Raw genomic sequence first — 22,521 nt, 5'->3', positions numbered from 1 at the left:
GAACATTGAATCCTGTGTTGAATCACATTTTTGTTGAAACCTTGGGCCCAGACCCTGCTTTCCCGATGCCTGCAAAGACTTCCCGATGCCTGCGATGTCTTTGCACTCTACCATGTTGTTTGCCATTTTCTTTGTTGTTCATGGTGTGTGTGACTGAGCAGGTGAAGAGGGTCATTGCCAAGGTCATGAGTTAATTTATCTTGTCCAGTGTTGCCCGATCCTTTGTAGATGAGGGAAGCAGTTTTCTGCTGTCTCATGAGATTTCCTACCCTACACCCTTTAATATACTCACCTTTTGGAGGAATAATAGCTGTAACATGTACGTAGGAAGCTTTACCAGTCAAGTATTATGGTATAGGGCAGGACTGCAAAGGACCCTGTTGTCATCTGCATCCTGCTGCCTCTTCAGAAGGGATGGGAGAAAAGAAAGGGGAGCAAAGGATGTTCTGCTGGCAGTGTGCCTGGGCGCTCACATGTTTAAGGACTGGACAGTTCCTACACAGATGCTCCTTGACTTATGAGATCATATCCCAATAAACCCATCATAAAGTCAAAAAATTGTAAGTTGAACCATCAGTAATCAGTGTTCTTTCTCAAAGACATGACCGCAGTTAAGGGGCGCTAAGTAGAGGTGTCCTTGGAGGTCAGTTTTGCTTACCTTCCTCTGGCTGGGGTCTTGTGGCCCTGCTAGCATGTGCCTGCTCCTGCCAGTTCTGTGGTCAATGGTAAAACAAGTTCTTCTCTGCTTGCAGATGAGCGTGAAGCCGTGCAGAAGAAGACCTTCACCAAGTGGGTCAATTCCCACCTTGCCCGTGTGTCCTGCCGGATCACAGACCTGTACACTGACCTTCGAGATGGACGGATGCTCATCAAGCTGCTGGAGGTCCTCTCTGGAGAGAGGCTGGTGAGTGGAGACCTTAGGAAGTGCCGTGCGTTGTAGGTGGAAAATATTTTTGAAAAATCAAGTGTGACTTGTCTCCTGTTGAATTCTGCACTTAATGGTTGATAGTTTTGAGGAGAATCTTGAGAAGTGAGTTGAGCGCTTCAGGGAGAGCCTTAGTGTCACATTCTGAGCGTGGATGATGTTCTTGAGCTGTAATAAAGCCGCTTTGTTCTGGTAATTTGCAAGGTTGCCACCTTTGGTCAGAAAGAACTTGGCTGGGGTTCCTGCCAAGAACAGGGCATGGTGCTGGAATTTGAAGGGCCAGGCTTGGGCGCTGGCTTCTAGATGAACCTGTGTCCCACATGCGATGATGGAATGTTTTCTAAATTTGTGTCTTTCTGGTTGTCTAGAAAATCTGAGCTGCCATCTTAAGGTGGCAGGCATTGAATTCAGTGGCCACTGATGTTTTCTTCCCTGCACGCTTTTTATTTTGGGAGTGGAGGGAGAAGCTGGTGTTTTGTCATCTCCTTGGGAAAGGAGCTTCTGATGAATTCACCCTGCCTTTTCAGGCAGGAAAGTTGTCAGCCTGCAATGAAAATTGTTATCCCCAATCTGTTTCCCAGAGCTGCTGCGGCCCTCTCTGATGTGACTCTTGTTTATGCACCTTATACCAAAGAAGCTTAAAGCAGTCACTGTGACTGATCCAACAGGTTTTGTCTCGCCTTGGTTTGAAAATGGTTGCTGTATTCTCCCAGAGCACATGTAGTGCCATAGGTGGAGGTGGGGCCGAGCCAGAAGCCAACGCCCAGGATGGAGACCACATCTGTACTGACATCACCAGGAAAATATGATGCTGGCAGTTGGCAGGGCTGCCAGAAAGCCTTATTTTTAACTTGATCTCCACCCTGTAGCTTGCCAGCCGCAGTGGGCCTGTGTGCAGACCTGCCCCACACCTCTGACCGCAGGCAAGGGTCTAAGGTTGTCCCTTGTCCTATTTGTTATCAGCTCAGAGACAGACTGCCTCTTTGAGTCTGGGTTAAAATGGAGCCAGAAAAGTATTCTCTTCCCTGCCCTTCAGTTCAAGAACAGGGCTCTCCAGAAGATAGTGAAGCCCTGTCTTCTCTGTAGTGAGTTTCATCCATGCCCTTTGTTCCTGAGCATGTAGGTCTTGTGGCCTCATTTTCTGTGAGGGTTTGTCGGTCACACTAGACAAACTAGACAAATAAAGGAGACCCTTGCTCAAAACCATGATGGCTATAAGAAGGCAGTTGATTTGTGGTCGGGGGTGAGGGAGTGGACCCACATGGGGAGTTTGAACAGGCCATTTATTGCATTTTGATTTGATTTTCCAAAGTGAGTCTTGTTTGAGAGCCTAGACTAGAATTATTGTGATATGCAGCTTTAAGTATAATTTTTATAACCAGACTTCCTTTGTCTACCTCTCAACCTTTTTTGTTTCTTAGTGTTTAACCTAGTATGATTATTTATTGATTTTGTGTGTGTGTGTGTGGAGTGGGGGAATGGTGTTTTGAAAGTAGCTTAAAAAAATCATTAAAGGTCACATGGATAGGAATTAGTCTGAACATTTATTTTTGTGGTTTTTTTTTAAAATTTATTTTTGTTCCAATAGGGTCCAATCTTCTAGGCTGTAGGGAGTAAATTGTTCGCCTTTAAAGACCCATAATTATTTTATACCAAGAAGATTGTGTCCTTGATAATGTCCACATAATAAATGGGATCAGGCCCATTGCCGTTTATTCTGAACAGGGCAAGGAAAATATAAGTAGGGAGAAAAACCAGTAAAGCATAATTCTTAGATGTGTGTGAATATCTCCCACTCCTCTCCTTATTTGTTAGCAGTAAGTTTTTTTGTGGCAACCCAGAGACCTAGGAGAGTAAGGATGAAGAAGATGGTACAGTGGCTACCATCTCCAACCTCTTAGGCAGTCGATATCAGTAGTTTTACAGAACTTTGTAAAGCCCCTAGTGCCTTCATTTGTATTACCCATTCTTCACAGCCATCTTGGATTATATAGGTTGGCCAGTCTAATTTTATTATTCCAAAAATAAAGATACCATAGATAGAGTGCTCTTAAAGCTCTTGTTCATCTGGGCTGGAGATTTTAAGTCCCTTTGGCCTCGTAGTCTGTTTGGTTCATGGAACTTCCTGGAAAGGAAACACACCACACACTGCCTTTGGCCGTGGAGGTTGCCAGGGCCTCAAGTTAAAGATCCTCCCTGCAGAAGACCTCCATGAGAGCTTGCCCCAAAGGTTCCTTGCATATTCAGATTCCAGAACTAATGAGGTGGTTAGAGCTTCCAGGCCTGGGTAAATGAATGTCCCAGCTAAGTGTGTCATCAGATAACATTAGCTGGGCTTTCTGCACCAGTGGTCCAAAACCCTGGGTAACATAAATGTTTGCACTCTATCTGGAGCCCAGTCTTTGTCAGCCAGCATTTTAGCCCCAGCACTTAACCACCAGCTTGGCAATAGCTAGCAGATAAATGTTTGAGGGACTAGGTGATTCAATTTACTTAATTAATAGATTCTTAGAGCCACTTCCTTTACAGAGGAGGAAATTTGTGAATGTGTGCATGTGTGTTTTCTGAGTAAAGTTCAAAGAAACATTAATGACCCAGACAATTCCACCCTCACCCCACCCTGGATTTTGGCTCAATAATATTTGAGTTAAATATGAGCAAGTATCATGTAGGCATTTGGGAACTTGATTTTGAACTACTCAGCAACATCACAAGGCAGAGATCTCTGGTCCTGGCCTGGTTATGATCTGTGTCCAGAAGTGTCTGCTCCCTCTCGGTCTCAGGTGTATCAGCTCATAGAGCAGTGAGAAGGCTGAGGGCTGGGCCAGGAAGCTTCTGCTAGTCAGGATTAGATTGATTAGAAATAAAACTATTCTTTTCTCATTTCTTATTCTGAATTCACTATAGTCTATAACTCTCCATAAAGGTCTCACTTGAAAAATCCCTTAGAAATACAGACCCACCCTTTACTTTAACATTGGATTGGCAGATAAAAGTGTGAGCACAGAACCTGTGCTGGCCACTTAGTAATTAGACCTAGATCTCAGGACCAGACTAGAATGAGGCTTGAGGGGTGATGGTTTGCCCTGCAGCAGCGTTGACATGTGGAGAGAGAGGAGCCCCTGGCATACGATAGGCCTGCACTTCAGTGGTAATGTTCTGCCCACAGCTCATAATCCACTTTAGACGCTCGCCATTGCCTGCCATCTCCCTTCATGGGCGTCTGCAGTGAAGAATGGTTCTCACTATGGTGGCCAGTTTTTTGCCTTGCTCCTGGCCAGACTAAGCCCTCGCCTCTGACCGAGATAGAGTGAGGTTTTCCAAACACCTCTGCCCTCTCCCAAACCCCACCAAGTCAGTTATCACTGGTTTTTGCTTCCCTGTTGTTTCCTGATGTTCTGTATTCTGTCTTCTTACTCCGTCAGTCATTCTCTGAGAAAGCAACAGAAAAGAGTGTGTGTGTGCGTGCGTGTGTGTGTGTTTGTGTGTGTTGCCACCATTAATTTCAAAGCAGGCTGAGCTAGGTGGAGAAGATAGATTTAACATGAGATTTGTTAAGCCTTAAATCCCACGTTGAACTGCTCTGAGTTTTTTCGTAAAGCCTTTGTTTAAGAGAACCATACTGGTACATATTGTTTATTGAAATAGTGTTTGTGGACTGGCCATGGAACCTCGCTGGGGTTTTTTAAAAACGTCATTTGTATGGGAGAATTTACTTTTGTTTTAAACAACCAGCCACAGAACTCCTACATTAAATGTGGGTCTAATCACACAAACTTGAAAAGTGAACTAAGAGTCCTAAGTGCCACATGATAAAGTGCCAGATGAATGGCCCCAGAGCCCTAGAGTTCAGAAGGGGAGATGAGCCCTCTGGACAGGATGTCAAGAAACCTTAGTAGGGGGGTAGGGTGTGGGTAGGGTTCCAGCTGGGTCCAGGAGAAGAGCTTCACAGGCCGGGCAGCCAGAGTGTGAAAGCTCATAGTTTGGACTAAGTGAAGAGAGCATTTGGAGGTAGCAGGCATCAGGAACTGACGCAGGGCAAGTTTCCCAGCCAAACTGGAGGGGTTTTTTTGAAAGGAGTGGTGATGGTAACTTCCCTATCACTTGTGTTTACAGAGTACTCTCCTACTCTTTTCTCATTCAGTTCTTACAGTCTAATGAAGTGGGCAACGTCTGCTTTACAGAAAACAGTTACCAGTGACTTGCCAAGGCCAGTGCTGCTAGTAGGCGATATGGTGTGGACTGCAGCCCACCCTGCTGACTCTTCAGCGCCTCCTTTCCCACGGAGCCCTTAGGAGTGGGTCCCAGCTGGGAACAAGACAGGCAGGAAGTCATGGGACACAGTGTGGTGTTCCCCGATTAATTCTAATTGGGCCAAAATAACTAATACTCCTCTGAAAGCTCAAAGTTTCATGTGTTGGGAGGAGTTTGGGGACTAGTGTGAAGTGAGTTTGGCTTTGTAGCATATTAGAAGAAATTTTGGAATTAGTGCTTCCCATCCTACCCTATGTATTCCGTAGAGGCCTTTGTTTGTGAATGTGTATAGCAAAAATCTATGTTTAATTAAAAGAAAAAAACATAAGCAAGCGCCTGTCACACTGATTTGCTGAGATCAGTGTCTTCTGTATTTCCTCTTCACCTGAACAAGAGATTGACAGACACTGTAGACTTCAGCTTTGGTGCTAGTGAGTCCGCTGTCCTGCAACACCCTGTAGATTGTTATCATACAGCTGTAAGTGACTTCAGTGACCACCAAGTTAAATCCCCTCACTTGGTAGATATGGTAAGTCAGGGAAAATAAGTGACCAGCAAGGCCACCCAGCTGGGTTATGGCAGATCTAGGCCTCATTGGCCTCTCTCAATGCCCGGGGCTGTGCTCTGCCCAGCACCACAACCCTTGATAGTTGTCACTCCAGGTAGCTGCAGGGTTTCTTTGGACAGTTATAGAGAAAGAAGGGGCGGGGAGTACAGGGTGGAACAGGGCATCGCAGCACCCCAGAGACCTCCCAAAACACCCTGCCAGAAACCTTCCCTTATATCTTCCTCTCCTATTAAAAAAAGAGGCCAAATTAGCTCCCAGAAGCTTCTTTCTTTCTTTCTTTCTTTCTTTCTTTCTTTCTTTCTTTCTTTCTTTCTTTCTTTCTTTCTTTCTTTCTTTCTTTCTTTCTTTCTTTCTTTCTTTCTTTCTTTCTTTCTTTCTTTCTTTCTTTCTTTCTTTCTTTCTTTCTTTCTTTCTTTCTTTCTTTCTTTCTTTCTTTCTTTCTTTCTTTCTTTCTTTCTTTCTTTCTTTCTTTCTTTCTTTCTTTCTTTCTTTCTTTCTTTCTTTCTTTCTTTCTTTCTTTCTTTCTTTCTTTCTTTCTTTCTTTCTTTCTTTCTTTCTTTCTTTCTTTCTTTCTTTCTTTCTTTCTTTCTTTCTTTCTTTCTTTCTTTCTTTCTTTCCTTTCTTTCTTTCTTTTCCTCTCCATCTCTGGAGTGACAAAACCTTTGCGGTTGTAATTACTCCATAGTTCTGCAAATCCTGATGCCTTGCAGAGTGTAAATGACCCAAACTCAAGGCTGGGCAGGCAGGTGGGACAGAGCCAGTGCCCCAGGAGGGATCACCCAGCCCCCTCCTTCCTCTCTAAGGGTTTTTGGTCCATGCGAAGGAATTGCCCAAGGCCATACTGCTTCTTAGGCAGGGCCTGGACTGGACTCCAATAAGCAATTAGAATTATGTTTTCAGATCCTAGAGATGTTTATGTAGCCCCTTAAGTTTCCTCTCCTGTTTTAGAGCGAGAAAGAAGATGGGCCTGGGATGGAGATATGGCTGGTAAAGGTTTGGGACTAGACGGGACCTTGGGAGGGGGAAACAGAAAAAGTGCCTGTGAAAAAAACACAGGAATCCACGGACTGTAGTGTGAGGGGAAGGGAAGCTTCTTAAAATGATTTAAAGGAGGATCAGTAAAAATAGGCATTTCCTCAGAGGAACTGCTCTCTGCCTGCAGAGCCCCGATAGTCACAGGAGTCTGGTATCGACCCTTGGCCCCACGTTAAGGGCGTTTCAGACTTTCCTGTCAGAAGTGACACAGAAGTGCACATGTTGCTGTGGGGACGGAAGCATGCCACACTAGGGAATCCGATGGCCAATAATGGAGGCAAGACAGAGGACGCTTCTTTCCTTTGCAAAATTAGCCGCTCTTGGGGCAGGCTTCAGAAAGTGTTTACTGCTGAGAGGCGCCCCCTCCCTCTGCTCCATTGTGTTTAATTCTCTATTGTTACCTCTTCTTCCTTTTGAGAAGATGAAGTTTGGCAATATAAAAATAGCTCTTTAAAAAAATGAAAACCAGCCACCAGATGGGAACTGAGTCCCTCACTTCCTTTCACATGGAAGCATGTACCCCTCTTCCCTGTATTCTGGGTTTTTCCTGTACTGTAAAGAGGACGAGCTTTAAGTCCTGGTTCACCACATCCTAACTAGCTGGTAGATTGCTTCATCTCTCTGAGCCACTGTGTCTTCATGTATAAAATGACAGGAATAGTAATTATTATAATGCAGGGTTACTGTGAGGATTAGATGTGATCACAGTTGTCAACCACCTAGCAGGGAGAGGTGAACACACAGTAGTTGCTCAATAAATGGCAGCTAAGAATTTTTAGATCTTGGGAACTTTGAAGTTTGTATGACCAACATGTTTCTATGGATACCTCTGTGAGATCATGATCACCTCTTGAAATTAATTTCTTGTAATTACTGCTTCCTAAACTTGCCCAGGTATTGTGCCTTAAAACATGTGAGAAGCCTACTCTGAAGCAGATAGAACACACGTTGTGGGAGTGTGTGGTGTACTTGAGTTTTAGTCTCAATTCCCACTCCTCTCGTATCGTACCACCAGGAGGTCATCTCACCTTGCTGTATCTTGTTTATTCTTGTTATTCTATGGCTTGCTGGTTTTTGAGTTGCATCCAGGTCTGGAATGAACCATCCCTTAGTTCATCTGGCACAGCCAGTCGCCATCAGCATGGGGTCCCTGTGATATGGCATTGAACTTCTTCAAGCTGCGTGAATGTGTTTGGGCCCCATCACCACCCTCCCCCTCCCACACCCTGGACCCCATGTTCATGTGGAAGCACACACACATTCCATTGAGATTTATAGAGAGAGAATAGAGTTGTGGAATGTCTCATACATGTTTCCTGTTTGTGGGGAGGAGATTCTGAGAGGACCACTTTTTCTACTGCATTCATTTGAATGTAAGTCAGACAAGTGATTATTTGAGCTCAAGCTTTCAGGATAAAGTCTGAAAGAACATTGGTTATGTCCTGCTGGTTGGAGCCTGGGAAGGTACCGACAGTCCCCATCTATTCATTATTCTCTTCCTTAACTTCTCATAATTCCATCCACACTGTCGCCTCCGCCCTCTTGGAGGGAGACTTATGAGAATGGCTGCTGCAGTTAGAAGTTTCTGTCCCCCTTGATCTGCAGTTCCCATCATGAAGACACTTTGTTTGTGATGGAAACAGCACATGTAGGTGGACCACTCACTATCTGACTGCTCAGGTGCACGAACTGACAAGAAATGAGAAGAAAAGGCCCCTGAACAGCAAAAATGTCAGAAGCCCCTGCACCTTTCTTAAAGGCAGTTAATCCCCATCCCTCAAATTTGAACAGTTTTGAACCAGGAGCTTCGTTCAATCCAGAAACCACCTGGATGTGAGAAGAAAAGGGGCTGCTGTGAATAGTCATGTTTCAGCGTGAGAAATGATAGCTGATCCAGGAGACAAAAGGAAAAACTTAAAGAGCACACGTGAGAGCCATATGCAGTTCTGTGACTGCTGGCGGGGAGAGCTGCTCCACCCACCTCTTCTAGGGCGGCACCGATTACACAGGCATCCCTTTCTCGGATAGGAGCGTAATGGTGTCTGGGCCAGCTTTAGGAGGCTGACGGGTGTACCGTGGAAAGAGAGAGCACCAGTGTTACCTCAAACAGCACTTGCGGAATCAGAGTTACAGAATTTTAGATTAAGCCCACCCGTATTTTATATCTATTTTTTCCTACCTCATTAGATTGCTTGATTTTGATGCAACCTGGCATTGCACAAATAGCAAATTCTAGCATTTCCCACATAACCGAATTAAAATCATTTTTAAGTTTCTGAAGGCAAAATCCACCTCTTTGTTTTTTTGGGGTAAGGAGGATATCACATTAAAGTGAAAAGCTTAATGTTTAAAGACATTTCTTTTTCCATTGCTATTATGGTCGGGTTGTGCATCTGCAGATTTAACTGACTGCAGGTAGAAAATATTCAAGGGGAAGAACAATGAAAAACAACAATACAGAAATAAACAATGATACAATTTTTTAAAAATACAGTATAACAACTATTTACATACCATTTACATTGTATTAGTTACAAATAATATAGCCATGATTTAAAATATATGGGAGGCCGGGGGGCTGGCTCACGCCTGTAATCCCAGCACTTTGGGAGGCCAAGGTGGATGGATCATTTGAGATCAGGAGTTCAAGACCAGCTTGGCCAACATGGTGAAACGCCATCTCTACTAAAAATACAAAAATTAGCCAGGCGTGGTGACTGGTGCCTATAACCCCGCTACTTGGGAGGCTGAGGCCGGAGAATCTCTTGGACCCAGGAGGCAGAGATTGCGGTGAGCCGAGATCGTGCCATTGCACTCCAGCCTGGGCGACAGAGCGAGACTCTGTCTCAAAAAAAAAAAAATTAATTAATTTTTAAAGTATATGGGAGGATGTGCATAGGTTATATCAAATACTGTGCCGTTTTATATAAGCGACTTGAGCATTTATGGATTTTGGTATCCTTGGGGGTCCTGGAATCAATCCCCTGTGGATACCAAGGGACAAATATATTTGAAAATAAAATTTTTCTGCTTGTGGTAGGCCTCTGCACATAATCTTATTTCCTCAAGGTCAACCACATTCTTCTGTTTTTACTTGTCCTTTTTTATAGGAGAAAAGAAAGTAAGAAATAATAATCTGAGACTGGACAGACTTAAAATGGCCGCTTGTTACCCAAGTAACCTTCCTTTCAGACGTTTTCCGTACAGCACATAGCTGAGGATCTTAACTACCCAGGGGAAGAGCAGGGAATGGACAAGATACTAAGGTAGGGCTGGCTGCTGCCCTTAATTGCGTGTACCTGGGTTGCTGCAGCCTGGCCCCCTTTCCCCTGTGAGGTCCGCTCAGCACACACCAAGCCCAGTCTGTCTGCTGGCATTCAGTTCACTCTGCACATAACTCTGTGCTCAGAACTGGACCAAAAACCCCTGAGAATATAGAAGTATGAAGCCTCATCCTTGCTCTTAGGAAGCGAACAGTCTAGTTGGAAGTAATAAGAGCAATAAATGAAACAACAGCAAAATTATAATGATGAGTTCCTGGGCTCTGTGGTCCAGCCTGTTAGTTGTAGAGTTGTGAGGAAAAGAAGAGCTGTGAGAACCAGAATGATTGGAAATGGGAATGTCTCCGGGAAGGAAAGATGGGCCTTGGCCTGAGCCTTGGAAGGTAGGTAGGTGTGATGAGGTGAAGAGATTGGGAAGTCAAGATGATGGGTCACAGGCTGAGTGCGTTCTTCTACATGTGGATTTGTGCATCCTCCTGGCATCTTTATGAGATGGTGACATCAGCTCCAGGTGCAGCCTCTACTAGAGGGGGAGTGATGGGAAATAGGAAGGAGAGAAGGATGGAGCCAGATGGGCGAGGGCATGAGCTTGGTGTTGGTACAACAGATAATAGAAACCCATTTTGTGTGCGTGTGTGTGCGTGCGCGCACTCGTGCGCGCACACACACACAGTGGATCCTTGAACAAAGCAGGGGGTTTAGGGGCACCAACCCCATGCCACTGAAAATCTTCCTATGCATTTGATTCCCCCAAAACTTTTAAGAGCCTACTGTTGTCTTATCAATAATATAAACAGTCAATTAACATATTTTGCATGTTATGTGTATTACATTACTGTAGTCTTAAAGTAAGCTAGGGAAAAGAAAATGTTAGAAAAGGAAGAGAAAATATATTTGCAGATTCATTAAGTGGAAGTGGATCATCATAAATGTCTTCATCCTTGTCTTCACGTTGAGTAGGCTGAGGAGGAAGGTGGGGGGATTGGTCTTGCCATCTTGGTGTAGTAGAAGTGGAGGAGGTAGAAGGGGAGGCAGAAGAGGCAGGGACACTTGGTGTAACTTTATGGAAATAACACAAGCAGTCTTGAATAATTGGAACCCTTGGAACAAATTCAGTTTGTTTTCTGGTACTGCTTTTACATCCTCTTCCTCATCATTTGTCATCTTTTTGGAGACACTCATTTTCATCAAGTCGTCTTCCGTTAATTCTTCTGATGTGGTGTCTGATAGCTCTTGAATTTCTCCAAGATCCGTATCATGAAAACCTTCACCCCTCTACCTTTTTGCCATATCCACAACCTCTTTCGTAATTTCCTTCATTGGCTCTGTCATAAATTCTGTGAAGTCCTGTGTAACATCTGGACATCATTTTCTTCAGCAGGAATGTATTGTTTTAGGCTCGATGGCTTTCACAGCTTTTTCTGTAACAATGATGGCATCTTCAGTGGTGTAGTCCTCCCAGATTTTCATGATGTTCTCTCTTTTGGGGATTCTATTCCATAGCATCAACAAATCTTTCCATAGAGTTTTGTGTAGTAATGAGCCTTACAAGTCCTTATGACCCCTTGATCTAGAAGCTGAATTAGGGATGTTGTGTTTAGGGGCCAGTAGACCATGTCAGTACCTTCAGTGTTGAACTCATGGGGTTCTGGGTGGGGGCATTGTCCAATACCAAAAGAACTTTAAAAGGCAGCCTCTTACTGGCAAGGTACTTTGAGACTTCAGGAACCAAAACATCAGTAGAACCAATTCAGAAAACCGGTTGTCATTGTCCAGGCCTTCTTTTTGTACAACCAGAAGACTGGCAGCTGGTATTTATTTTTTCCCTTCAAGGCTCAAAGGTTAGCAGCTTTATGAATAAGGGCAGTCCTGATTATAAACCCAGCTGCATTTGCACAGAACAGTAGAGTTAGCCTATCCCTTTATGCCTTAAGTCCTGGTGCTCACCTCTCTTTCTCTTACTGGGCTTTTGTGAACAGGGCACTTTCATCTGCATTAAAAACTTGTTGAGGCAAGATACACTTTTCCTTCATTGATTTTCTTAATGGTGCATGGGAACTCATCTGCTGCCTCTTGGTCAGCAAAAGCTGCTTCTCCCAATTCCTTGACATTTTTTAAGCCAAACCTCTTTCCGAAATTATCAGACTGGGAGCTCTGTGAACCTTTCCTGGTTCTGAGGGCTACCCAATTAAAAATTAATAGTCATGCCATCCTTTGCTGGTGTTACATACTCCAGCCTTAGATCCTTCACCTTCCTATGCCTTTAAATTGTCATATGATGACTTCACTTTTTCTCAAATCATATTAGTCCTTAGGTATGCCTCTTTTATGGCAATCCTGCACTCACATAAAAGATGCATTTTTAATTAATTCATTATTTATTTATTTATTTTGTAGAGATGGGTTTTTGCCATGTTGTCCAGGCTGGTCTCAAACTCCTGGGCAGAAGCAGTCTGCCCGCCTCAGCCTCCCAAAGTGCTGGGATTACGGGCATGAGCTGCTGCACCCAGCCAAACGCTGCATTTTCAATATGAGATAAAAAGATATTTCACAAAAAAGTGCAAGGTCTTTGCATCTGCTGGTGTAGCTTCAGGGATGGCTTCACAAATTTCCTTTTCTTTTTTTAGTCTTCAAATGGTGGGCCACCACAACTGTAGACCTCAATCTACAATACATGGCAAGCAGTTCATCCTTTTCTTGTAATGTCATGACTTCTCTCTGCTTCTTGGGAGTACTTCCAGCATCACTAGTGGCACTTTGGGTCTCATGATATTAGTCAAGGTTTACAGTATTGCACTAGACACTGTGAAAAATACACAAGAACTGTGAGAGATGGCTTTTTACTGTGATACCCAATTTACTAGAGAGACCACGTGGAGATGATTAGCATCATAGGCATTTTAAGTAGGCACTCAACAATACTTGAGCTCATCACAGTAGGAGTTAGAGATGGCTCTGAAATTACTATAGTAGTACAGTACATACCAAGATTTAATACTGCTCAAATGGTGCCGTTACAATCTGTGTTTGTGTGTATGAGTTTTGATAATTTTTAATTTTATGACAGATTTGTATATATTTTGCGGTAGTAAATTATAAAATAGACTAACATCTATATATATTTTATGCATTCATGACATACCTTTTTCTTAATTTTTCTGGTATTTCTAGGCTAGGCCATTCATCTGAATCTTTTCAAATTGTCACCAATCTCTCAAAAGTTTTCCAGTTTATTTATTGAAAAATATCCATGCATAAGTGCATTTGAATAGTTCAGGCCCAACTAAAGGTCAACTGTGTATATTTACTATATTTTTATAGTAGATGTGTGTGTGCTTTTACAGGAGATGTATATATACTTTTGTAATAGTATATTTTATAGTAGATGTATATATACACATATGCATTATCTACTCTCTCTATATGTATTTTTTGTTTGTTTGTTTTATTTAAAATGTTCACCTTCCAAGGGCCTCTTTTACGTTTTGATAAAACTGGGTAGAGGGAAGAAACATTTGGGGTATTTAAATTGCACTACACTCATTTTTTTCCCTTTTCCCCTTCTTTTCAGTAAGTTATACTTCTTTACTTAACCTTCACCCCATCCCTCCACACACAACTACCACTTGGAAATTCTTCTGATTTGATGGTTGTGTTCCCTGTTTTCATTTTGAGCCAACCTTAAGGGTTGCCAGCAGGTGGCAAACCTAATTTTACTTTCCAAGTAATCAGAAAATCCTCACAGGTGTTTTGTCATGCACCTGCAAAAAAAAAAATTGTATGGATGGCAGCAGTAGCGCTGAAATTCTCCATGAAAATTGGATTCTCTCTTCCCTGAACTTAAACAAATGCTCATTTGTAAACTATATAGCTCCACAATTATTCTCTAAAGAGGAATCAGTTATCATCCCCTTAAGTAAACTTTTTTCCTGTGGCCGTTAGGTAAATACCGTCCTTGGACTTAATGAGTACATGTGTTTGTTAATGTTCTGCTCTGAGCGGGAGAGCATTGCATGAATGGGCACATGTGACTAGGCAGTAACTCGGGGTTCATCTCTACTCTGTTGGGTGATGTGTCTCCGCCTCTGCTCTCCTGTTTCTAGCCTAAACCCACCAAGGGACGAATGCGCATCCACTGCTTAGAGAATGTGGACAAGGCCCTTCAGTTCCTGAAGGAGCAGAGAGTCCATCTTGAGAACATGGGGTCCCATGACATTGTGGATGGAAACCACCGGCTGACCCTTGGCCTCATCTGGACCATCATCCTGCGCTTCCAGGTAAGGGTCTCTGCCCAGGGTTGCTCAGAACTTAGGCCGACCTCTCAGGTATGAGCATTGTTACAGAGCTGGCCTCCCTGTATCAGAGGGATCGGGAAGACCAGGTTGAAAGCATGTCTCAGAGTCATGTGTGTCATATCCAGCCCTCAGAATTGAATGCTGCCTCGTAGGCACGTGGAAGCTACTACATCCTCCTGCAATTGTACTAGCCCTGGTAATCTTAGCTTTCCTGTCAGACACATCTCAGCGGCCCAGGGGCTTCTAGGCTGCATCCCAGCCCACCACTTTGCTGGCACCTGCTCTAAACATCTGGTCTCTGCTGCTTGGCTCTCAGGAGCAAAGGTATAAGGACGTGGCCAATGCTAGGTTATTAGCTTAGACTGCCTCAACTTCACTCAACTATGACATGTGTTACAGAACATTTTTTGGCAAAGCTGTTGAGGGTTATGGCATGTGTGTGGGCTCCATTTTCACCTTCTCATTCTCTTTGGATGTGAGGAAGCAGTTTGCAGGAGGAAAGTACAAAACTCTTGTGTTTCTTTGAATTGATGATGCTTTATGGGTTTTGTTATACTTGAGGAGGAAGGCTCTGAGTATAGAAGTATTTTAAGCTGGAAGGTACTCTCAAGGTCATTTTGTCCACTTCTTTCACTGTATGAAGAAATCGGGGACCCACAGAAATTTGAAACCTTGCCTCTGATGACACAGCCAGCCAGGGCTATAGTGGGTGCCTCTGACCCCTTAAGAGAGAGCACTCAGCCTTTTGGGACTGTGCACCACCACGAGCCTGATTATTGGTTCTTTCTCCAGGCGCATGCTTCGTACTCATGCGTTCCAATTAAAATTGGAAAGGCAGGAACAACTTTGTACCATAGTGTCAGGTTTCTCTGCGAACAAATATTCTAACAGTCCTGTCTCCTCAGTGACTGTGTTCTCTTGCCATTCATTCCTGTTCTGCCCCTTTAATAAAGATCTGTTTGATTTTTCTGGGTAAACAAAAACCTCACACAAAAAGGAAAAACGAAAAATCAAATTATAACTTGCTTTGTTTTCTTATTGAAACTCTGAAATCAGCCTGTGAACAATCCCTTTTCCTTCTCACTTGCCCTACGACTGGGCTTCAGGTAGTGTCGTGATTATATATGTGGGAAGAAGGGGTAGGGGACTAGAATGAGTTACAGGAAGAAATAGCTTCCTGCCTGGCTGGTTCCCAAGCTGGCTGATCATCTGATGCCTTTGGGAAACCCTTTTAATAATTCAGGTTCCCAGGGCCCAGCCCTAGTAATTCTGATTAAGTAGGTCTGAAGAGAGAACCACTGTTGAAGATGGTACAACATCATTAAAGGAGTTAATTACAGCAATCAAGGACATTTTTCCCCAGATAGAACTCTTACATTTCTGTTATTTAGTTCCTGAATGATTTGAAAATGGAGTAGCCATTGAATCCACTAATTACTGCTCTTGTGTCTTATGGCAACAGAGGTGAAATTATTAGCAGTACACTCCTCTAGCTTCACCCCAGTTTTATGGAGTAAAATGTTGTATTTCTGTTACCTTTGGCCTGCAGTAATCAGAGCGTGGAAGGCCATCCTGACTGTGGGCTATCTTGACAGCGGGTCAGCACCCAGGTCAGGGAGCTGGCACACACAGCCCTTTTCAGGATTCTCAGCGTGAATTGCTTTGAGTCATTGACTAATTCGCTTCCTGCCAGTTTGCATATTCCTATAATTCAACTTATAAATGCTAATGTGTATTTTCTCCCTTTCTGTTGAGGTGAGAGGCATAGGCTGCTGATGTTACCGCGTGGCCTGCAGTGTTGTTGTCTGACATGACTCAGCCTTCTCCAGCAGCTTTATTAAAACATTACCTATTCTACAAAAGTAATATGATTATGAATCAGCCAAGGCCCAGCTGTAGATATCCAGCATATCTATAAGGATACTCCACATATCCTTGTAGATACATAGGGTCAAGCTTCCCTGTGTATCTACAACGGTCTCTCCTTCCCCCAGCTCCTGAATATACGGTTTTACAAGTTCCCAGTGTGTGTGTATGTGTGTGTGTGCGTGCGTGTGCTCTCATTGCTACCAGGATATGGCCTACCCTATATGTGCATAGAGGTGTCCATTAAATACTGATGATGACACAGATTTTATGATGCTGCCCCTTTAAAAGAGAGTGTAAGGGCCAGGTGCGGTGGCTCGTGCCTGTAATCCCAGCACTTTGGGAGGCCAAGGTGGGTGGATCACTTCAGATCAGGAGTTCGGGACCAACCTGGCCAACATGACGATACCCTGCCTCTACTAAAAATACAAAAATTAGCCAGGTGTGGTGGCAGGCACCTATGATCCCAGTTACTTGAGAAGCTGAGGCAGGAGAATCGCTTGAATATGGGAGGCGGAGATTGCAGTGAGCCGAGATCACACCACCGCACTCCAGCCTGGGTGACAGAGACTGTCTCAAAAAAAAAAAGTAAAAGATGATGAGAAACTGGAGTGGAAGTCTCTAAGTTTGCCTAGTTTAAATAGGGAGCTGTCTTCATTTCAGAAGGGTAGGCTTTGTTTCCATATGGGCAAATCTGGAAACAGATACCCTTCACACAGAAGTATAAGAAAGCCAATGGGTTAATGTGTGTAAAGTTGCAGCCTGACTTTCCTGGTGAGCCTGTCTCTCACTCCTTGAGTGAGGGTTGTTCTTCCACATTCTCTTTCTGCACTTGAGCTAATGATCCTAATATTAGAGACTGGGGTTTATACAGACTCAGGCTTCACCTTCTTAACACAATTAAAAATAGAGAATTTTTTTTAATGTAGTTGTTTCAATTCCCAGGTGTTTTTCCTAGTTGAAAGTTTCTAACTTTTTAATCCTGTATTTATATATTTTGTCTTCATTTTCTCTCTTTTTCAAAAAGAATTCTGGGAAGTGTTTGTAGATTGAATGGAGTGAAGGTAGTGGGGAGCATGACAGAGCGGCGAAGCTTAAAATGGCTACAGCTGGAGGCAATGGATGGACTCCTGGCCAGCACCATCCACTCCTGACTCCATTCCACATTTTACTCTACAAGAGGAAACTTTCATATAATAGACAAAAGTGTATTTGGAGCATTTGTCTAAAATTACGTAGCTGGCAGTTGGCGCCTAATCTAAAAACTAACATTCACGGACCCTTATTACAAGCTCTGCACTTTATTATATCATTTAAGTGCATAACAGTGCTGTGAGATTAGCCACTGTCATTATTTCCATTCCTCAGATGGGGAAGCTGGGGAACCTGCCCAAGGGTACATGGTAGGTGATGGAGCCTGGATTCACATCCAGGCAGTCTGACTTTGGTGCCAGCCGACCAGGCTTTGTGTATAATGTTGCAGATATGCTGCCTCTGAGCGGCTTATGAAGGCACACCATGGAAGCACAGCGTTTAAGCCCACACTTGCTCTAATAGTTTGGAAATGGTGCACACAGTGCCCTCATCAATGAAGGTTGCACCTGGTGTGAAAAATGTTTACTTACAAAAAAACCGAACTCAGTATTTTTCTGGGGGTCTGGTGAGATTCCAGATGCACTGTATGAACCCCTGTGCTAGATTCTCACTGGAAAGATGGGTTGTCTCAGGGGTAAAAATGACCTCTGATAGGTGCTGGGAAGTCCCGTCAGCCTTCTGTCTGTGTGACATAGAAAATGTAGTTTTCGTTGTGTTTCTGAAGTGAGCCCAGACTTCAGGAAGCAGTTTTCATTGACAGGGTAGATCGTCTGCAGGGCAAGGCTTTGATCTACAGTTTATTCTTTATGTATATGCAGACCTGTTCTTCAGTGGTTCTTTTAGGCAGCTGACCCATCTATTTGTCTAATATTTCTTTGTAAATCTTAGATCCAGGATATCAGTGTGGAAACTGAAGACAACAAAGAGAAGAAATCTGCCAAGGATGCATTGCTGTTGTGGTGCCAGATGAAGACAGCTGGGTGAGTGTGAATGAAGAGGGTATTGGGGCTGCTTCTTCCAGGACTGAATTCCACTGCAGTCATCACTTAGAAGGTGTTGACAGGTATCTTTTCCACTGCTTCCATTGGGAAGTCTTGTTAACTCGCAAGCAGTTGATATGACTTTTCAATTAGCTCTCAGAATGAAAGGAGCTCTAATTTATATTTTAGACCTGTCATGTCTTCATAATCAGTTTCCTTCTCTTTATTAAGGAAGCTCCAGAGAGCATTATATTTTGAATTTGAAAACCCTGGAAGCATGCTTAGGAATCATATCCATGATATTTTAAGAATACAGTTGTAGGTTTTCTTCACCCTTTAATTTCTGTTTTGGGGAGCTTTCTTTGCACAGTAAACAATAGCATAACCTTTTAATATTATCTGTGTCAGTTTCCCTTTTATTTTTTCATTGAAATTTCAGTGAAGTTGTTTTTAGAGAACCACATCTTTTTTGTTGCTTACTGTTGTTAGGACTCAACTGATGCTAAGCCTTCGAGTTCTTAGCAAATTGGTTTAAGGTCATAGGTACTTACTGAGACCCAATTTTAGGTTAATTAGATTTACTGTCAGAACTACTTTAGGTGTAGATGTAACTCTAATGAACATTAATTCAGAATATGAAAATCAGAACTCCATCCATTCTGAGAGCTAGCTGAAAAGTCATCATGTCTATAAAGAGCTTATGGCCTAATAAAAGGGTCAAGTCAGGTATGAACCTTTAATCAGCTACTGATATAAAGTTATTAATAGTCAATATGGTATAGAATAGCTGATTCATTATGGGTAAGTTTCACACATAAATTTTTCAGGGAGGTAGTACTTTTACAAACTTCATCCAATTAAGTGGCGTATGGAAGAAAGAAAGCTGAGTGTCACATGAACAGATAGTCCCACCACTTCTTGTCCCAAAGTAACGTGTGACAAGGGACTGCAGGTCCTGGTGTCTTTGTAGGTAGAGTAGAAAGCCAGTGGAAGCAGAGGCCTCAGAGGTGTCTAGGTTGTCGTCACTTTTTCCTAAGTAAGAGTAGTGTTTTAAATCTACGACACAGTTCACATCTTTTGTGAGACTGAATTACCAAGCAAGAAAAGCCACATGGATGCATGTTTTATTTTTATTTTATGGCAGGCTCGAGTTGACGGGTTATTTGTTCTGACTTGATTGTCCTTAGTGATATTCACTGCTTTAGGTTTTACAATGCTTACAGACTTTTTATTAACAAAGCACTTGGCAAAAGTATAAACCTCCATGTGGTAATTGTGTTGCTTTTCCCTTCTGCTTTGTCCTTGGCAGGTACCCCAATGTCAACATTCACAATTTCACCACTAGCTGGAGGGACGGCATGGCCTTCAATGCACTGATACACAAACACCGGTAAGTCCATACAAATCATCCTAGCAATCGTGGGGTAAAAGGTTGCTGTCCTTCCATAGCAGGTTTGGGTGACTTTTCCATATCCGTTGGCTTAACTGTTGCACCATGGTGGAAATTTCTGCATTCCATGTGAGGAAAATATGGGAGAATATATAAATTCTTCCAAACAAAATAAACAGGTTCACCCTTAATCTTTTTTTTTCTTAATTAACTTTGAAGTGTTTATTCAAAAATCAAGTTTCATTGTTTGATGATTCCATAATAGTATATTTTAGAGTTTTACTCCACTAATTGGTGATTTTAACCTTTTTGGAGTAACAGTCATGTTTCATTGGTCATATTTCTTTTCAAGCCATGATTTTTGTTGTGTCCCACTGTTGTTCTGCACAGGCCTGACCTGATAGATTTTGACAAACTAAAGAAATCTAACGCACACTACAACCTGCAGAATGCATTTAATCTGGCAGAACAGCACCTCGGCCTCACTAAACTGTTGGACCCCGAAGGTAGGGACTCAAGGGATTACAGGTGGGATTTTTAGCATCTGTACCATCCAGGTGTTAATGTAAAATCTGTTTTGTGTCAGTCTGTTTCATTTGGGAATTATCAAAGGAAGAGCTTAATTTTGGTTATGGGAATTTTTTGAGGATTTGTGGAAAGGATGACACTCAAAAAGGCCTTGAAAGATGAATACGATTTAAACAGAGTCTGAAGGAGAGCGTGTGCGGGCAGAGCTACTAGCATGAGCAAAGGTGCAGAACCAGGAAAGAAGAAGGTATGCTTGAGGGCTAACAATTCAATGGGAATGGTGCTTAGGGTAATAGTAGGGAATACCACTATTCCCTGCTGTTAGTGGATGGGATCCCCATAGGGGCAACAGGCAACAGGGAGTCATTGAAGGTTCTTAGCAGCTGTGCTCGAAGTAGAAAAGTACAAAACCTGTCATAGGCTCTTAATGAATACTTGTTGGCTGACATTTATCTGAAGGTGGCAAGCAGGTTGGATGGGGATGGGTGGAGATTGCAGGCAGGGGCCTTGTTAGGAGGCTGTGCTTCGCTTATGAGCAAGTAAGAGTTTAAATGAGGAAGGCACCTTTGGGAAAGGGGAGTGTAGGGGTGGAAGGAGCAGCAGTCATAGTCCTTTCTCACAGCTGCATCCCATTCTCTGCACGGAACTAATACCTCTTTGTGAGTCCCTGTGTAACTTGGAGCTGACCTGTTTGGAGCAGTTCCCCAGGTTGTAGTTCCCTTGCTTAACAAAATCCTAATTCTGGGTTTCATTTCAACATGAGCTCTCATAGGAACTTTTTCTAATTTTGAGAAGCATTTAAAATATCTGGATTTGTTTGAAGTGCTGGAGATATATAGATCCTGTCAGCTGTGAACAAATATTAGAGAGGAAAAAAACTGTGTGTATGTGAGTGAAAGTTTAAAGTTCTTTTAAATATAGAACAGGAAGTTTAACTCCCCAAAGGCAGATCAAGGTCATGAGGCTGCCAGGCAGGCTTCTTGCTATTTTCCAATGCATCAGATTCACTGATATGTTGGCTACAGGAAGCTGAGATAAAATTATCTTTGTACTAACCCATTAAATGGTTTCTCAATATAAACAGAAAACTAAAATTCCTTGGGCTTCGATAAATCTTCATGCTTAACCCCTATCTTACTATGGGAAGGAATTTTTCCTTAGCCCTAGTTCTTTGTGCTTTGATAAGAACCTTTTTTTCCCTATCGCAGTGACAACATTTTTTAATAACTTGCTCATTAGTTAATCTTTCAATCACCGCCCAGTATGAAAAGGGGGATTGATGTTCCCCAGATCACAAGACAAGGAGCTAAAAATGGCAGCTGATTTCACTTTTATCCTGTGGGTTTGATCTTGATTATTAGTTGTCCAGGGCTCCAAAGAACATCAGTTAAAATCTACTTGTAGACAAGTTAAATAAAAAGTTTTACCTTCTCACTTCTTTGAGTTTTGTTGACATTTTGTGTTGATTAAATTGGATACCTACACTGGCATTTTTTTCTGGCTGTCCTCCAGTTCACTCTCCTTTGTGCACACTTTGACGGGCTGAGCAGACACAGGAGCCCTGGGGTAAGGAACAGTAGCTGTGATTCTGGCCCTCACCACCACTGGCTGCCTTAGTGACCCTGGGCAGGGAGCATGCCAGCAGTGTGTCCTGATGTTATCTTGTTTAAATTAAGAGAAACAATTTTGCTCCATACAAGGCTGTCAGGGGCGGCGATAGGAATGGGGGGGTGTATGTATGAATGTATATTGAAAAAGAGCCTGATAATATCTGTTAAGAGCTGTCCTTTGTGTTCTCTTCACAACCTATCCCAAGTTGAGTGCTTACTCAATATTGCCGAACTTCAAAGACTTGCCATTTTAAGTTGTTTGTTCCTTCTCTCAGTACCTATTTATTGACCACCTGCTTTGCACAGGACAGCACAGCGGGAATGTGGTAGGTGGAGTGGCATAGGGGCTTGCCCGGACAGGCTTCTGCCCTTGGGGACTGAATTTTGTAAGGCAAACAAAACATGCATAAAAAATCATAACCTGGCAAAAAGTGGACTCTGTGTCCATACAAAGCCCCAAGGGAATAGAGGAGGGAGACAATAATGTCAGCTGTGGGGATCATAAATGGTTGTATTGGGTGGTAACTTTTGAAATGGACCTTGATGGATAGTAAGAAAGTTATGGGGTCATGAAGGCCATTTCAGACAAAGGGAAGTCATAAGTTAAGGAAGGCGTATTGGAAATTATGTGTGTATAGGGAATGGTGAATGGTCAAGTTTGATTCAGAGATACAGTGCTAGGTACAGTGGCTCT

At 42.9% G+C, this 22,521-nt stretch overlaps 1 protein-coding gene across 3 annotated transcripts in view; it reads left to right on the top strand.

Moving 5' to 3' along the window:
• Positions 1-22,521, top strand: part of SPTBN1 (spectrin beta, non-erythrocytic 1) — a 139,556-nt gene that overhangs the window by 67,834 nt on the left and 49,201 nt on the right. For all 3 annotated transcript variants that reach the window (XM_034953145.3, XM_008956253.5, XM_057301307.1), the window contains exons 2-6: positions 753-904; positions 14,167-14,340; positions 18,208-18,299; positions 19,609-19,689; positions 20,080-20,195. In XM_034953145.3, the coding sequence (XP_034809036.1) occupies positions 753-904; positions 14,167-14,340; positions 18,208-18,299; positions 19,609-19,689; positions 20,080-20,195 (615 nt within the window). The remainder of the gene's footprint in view (positions 1-752; positions 905-14,166; positions 14,341-18,207; positions 18,300-19,608; positions 19,690-20,079; positions 20,196-22,521) is intronic.

Source organism: Pan paniscus, chromosome 12 (assembly GCF_029289425.2).
Source record: "Pan paniscus chromosome 12, NHGRI_mPanPan1-v2.0_pri, whole genome shotgun sequence".
Lineage (NCBI taxonomy): Eukaryota > Metazoa > Chordata > Mammalia > Primates > Hominidae > Pan > Pan paniscus.
This window is presented reverse-complemented; position numbering and strand designations above follow the sequence as displayed.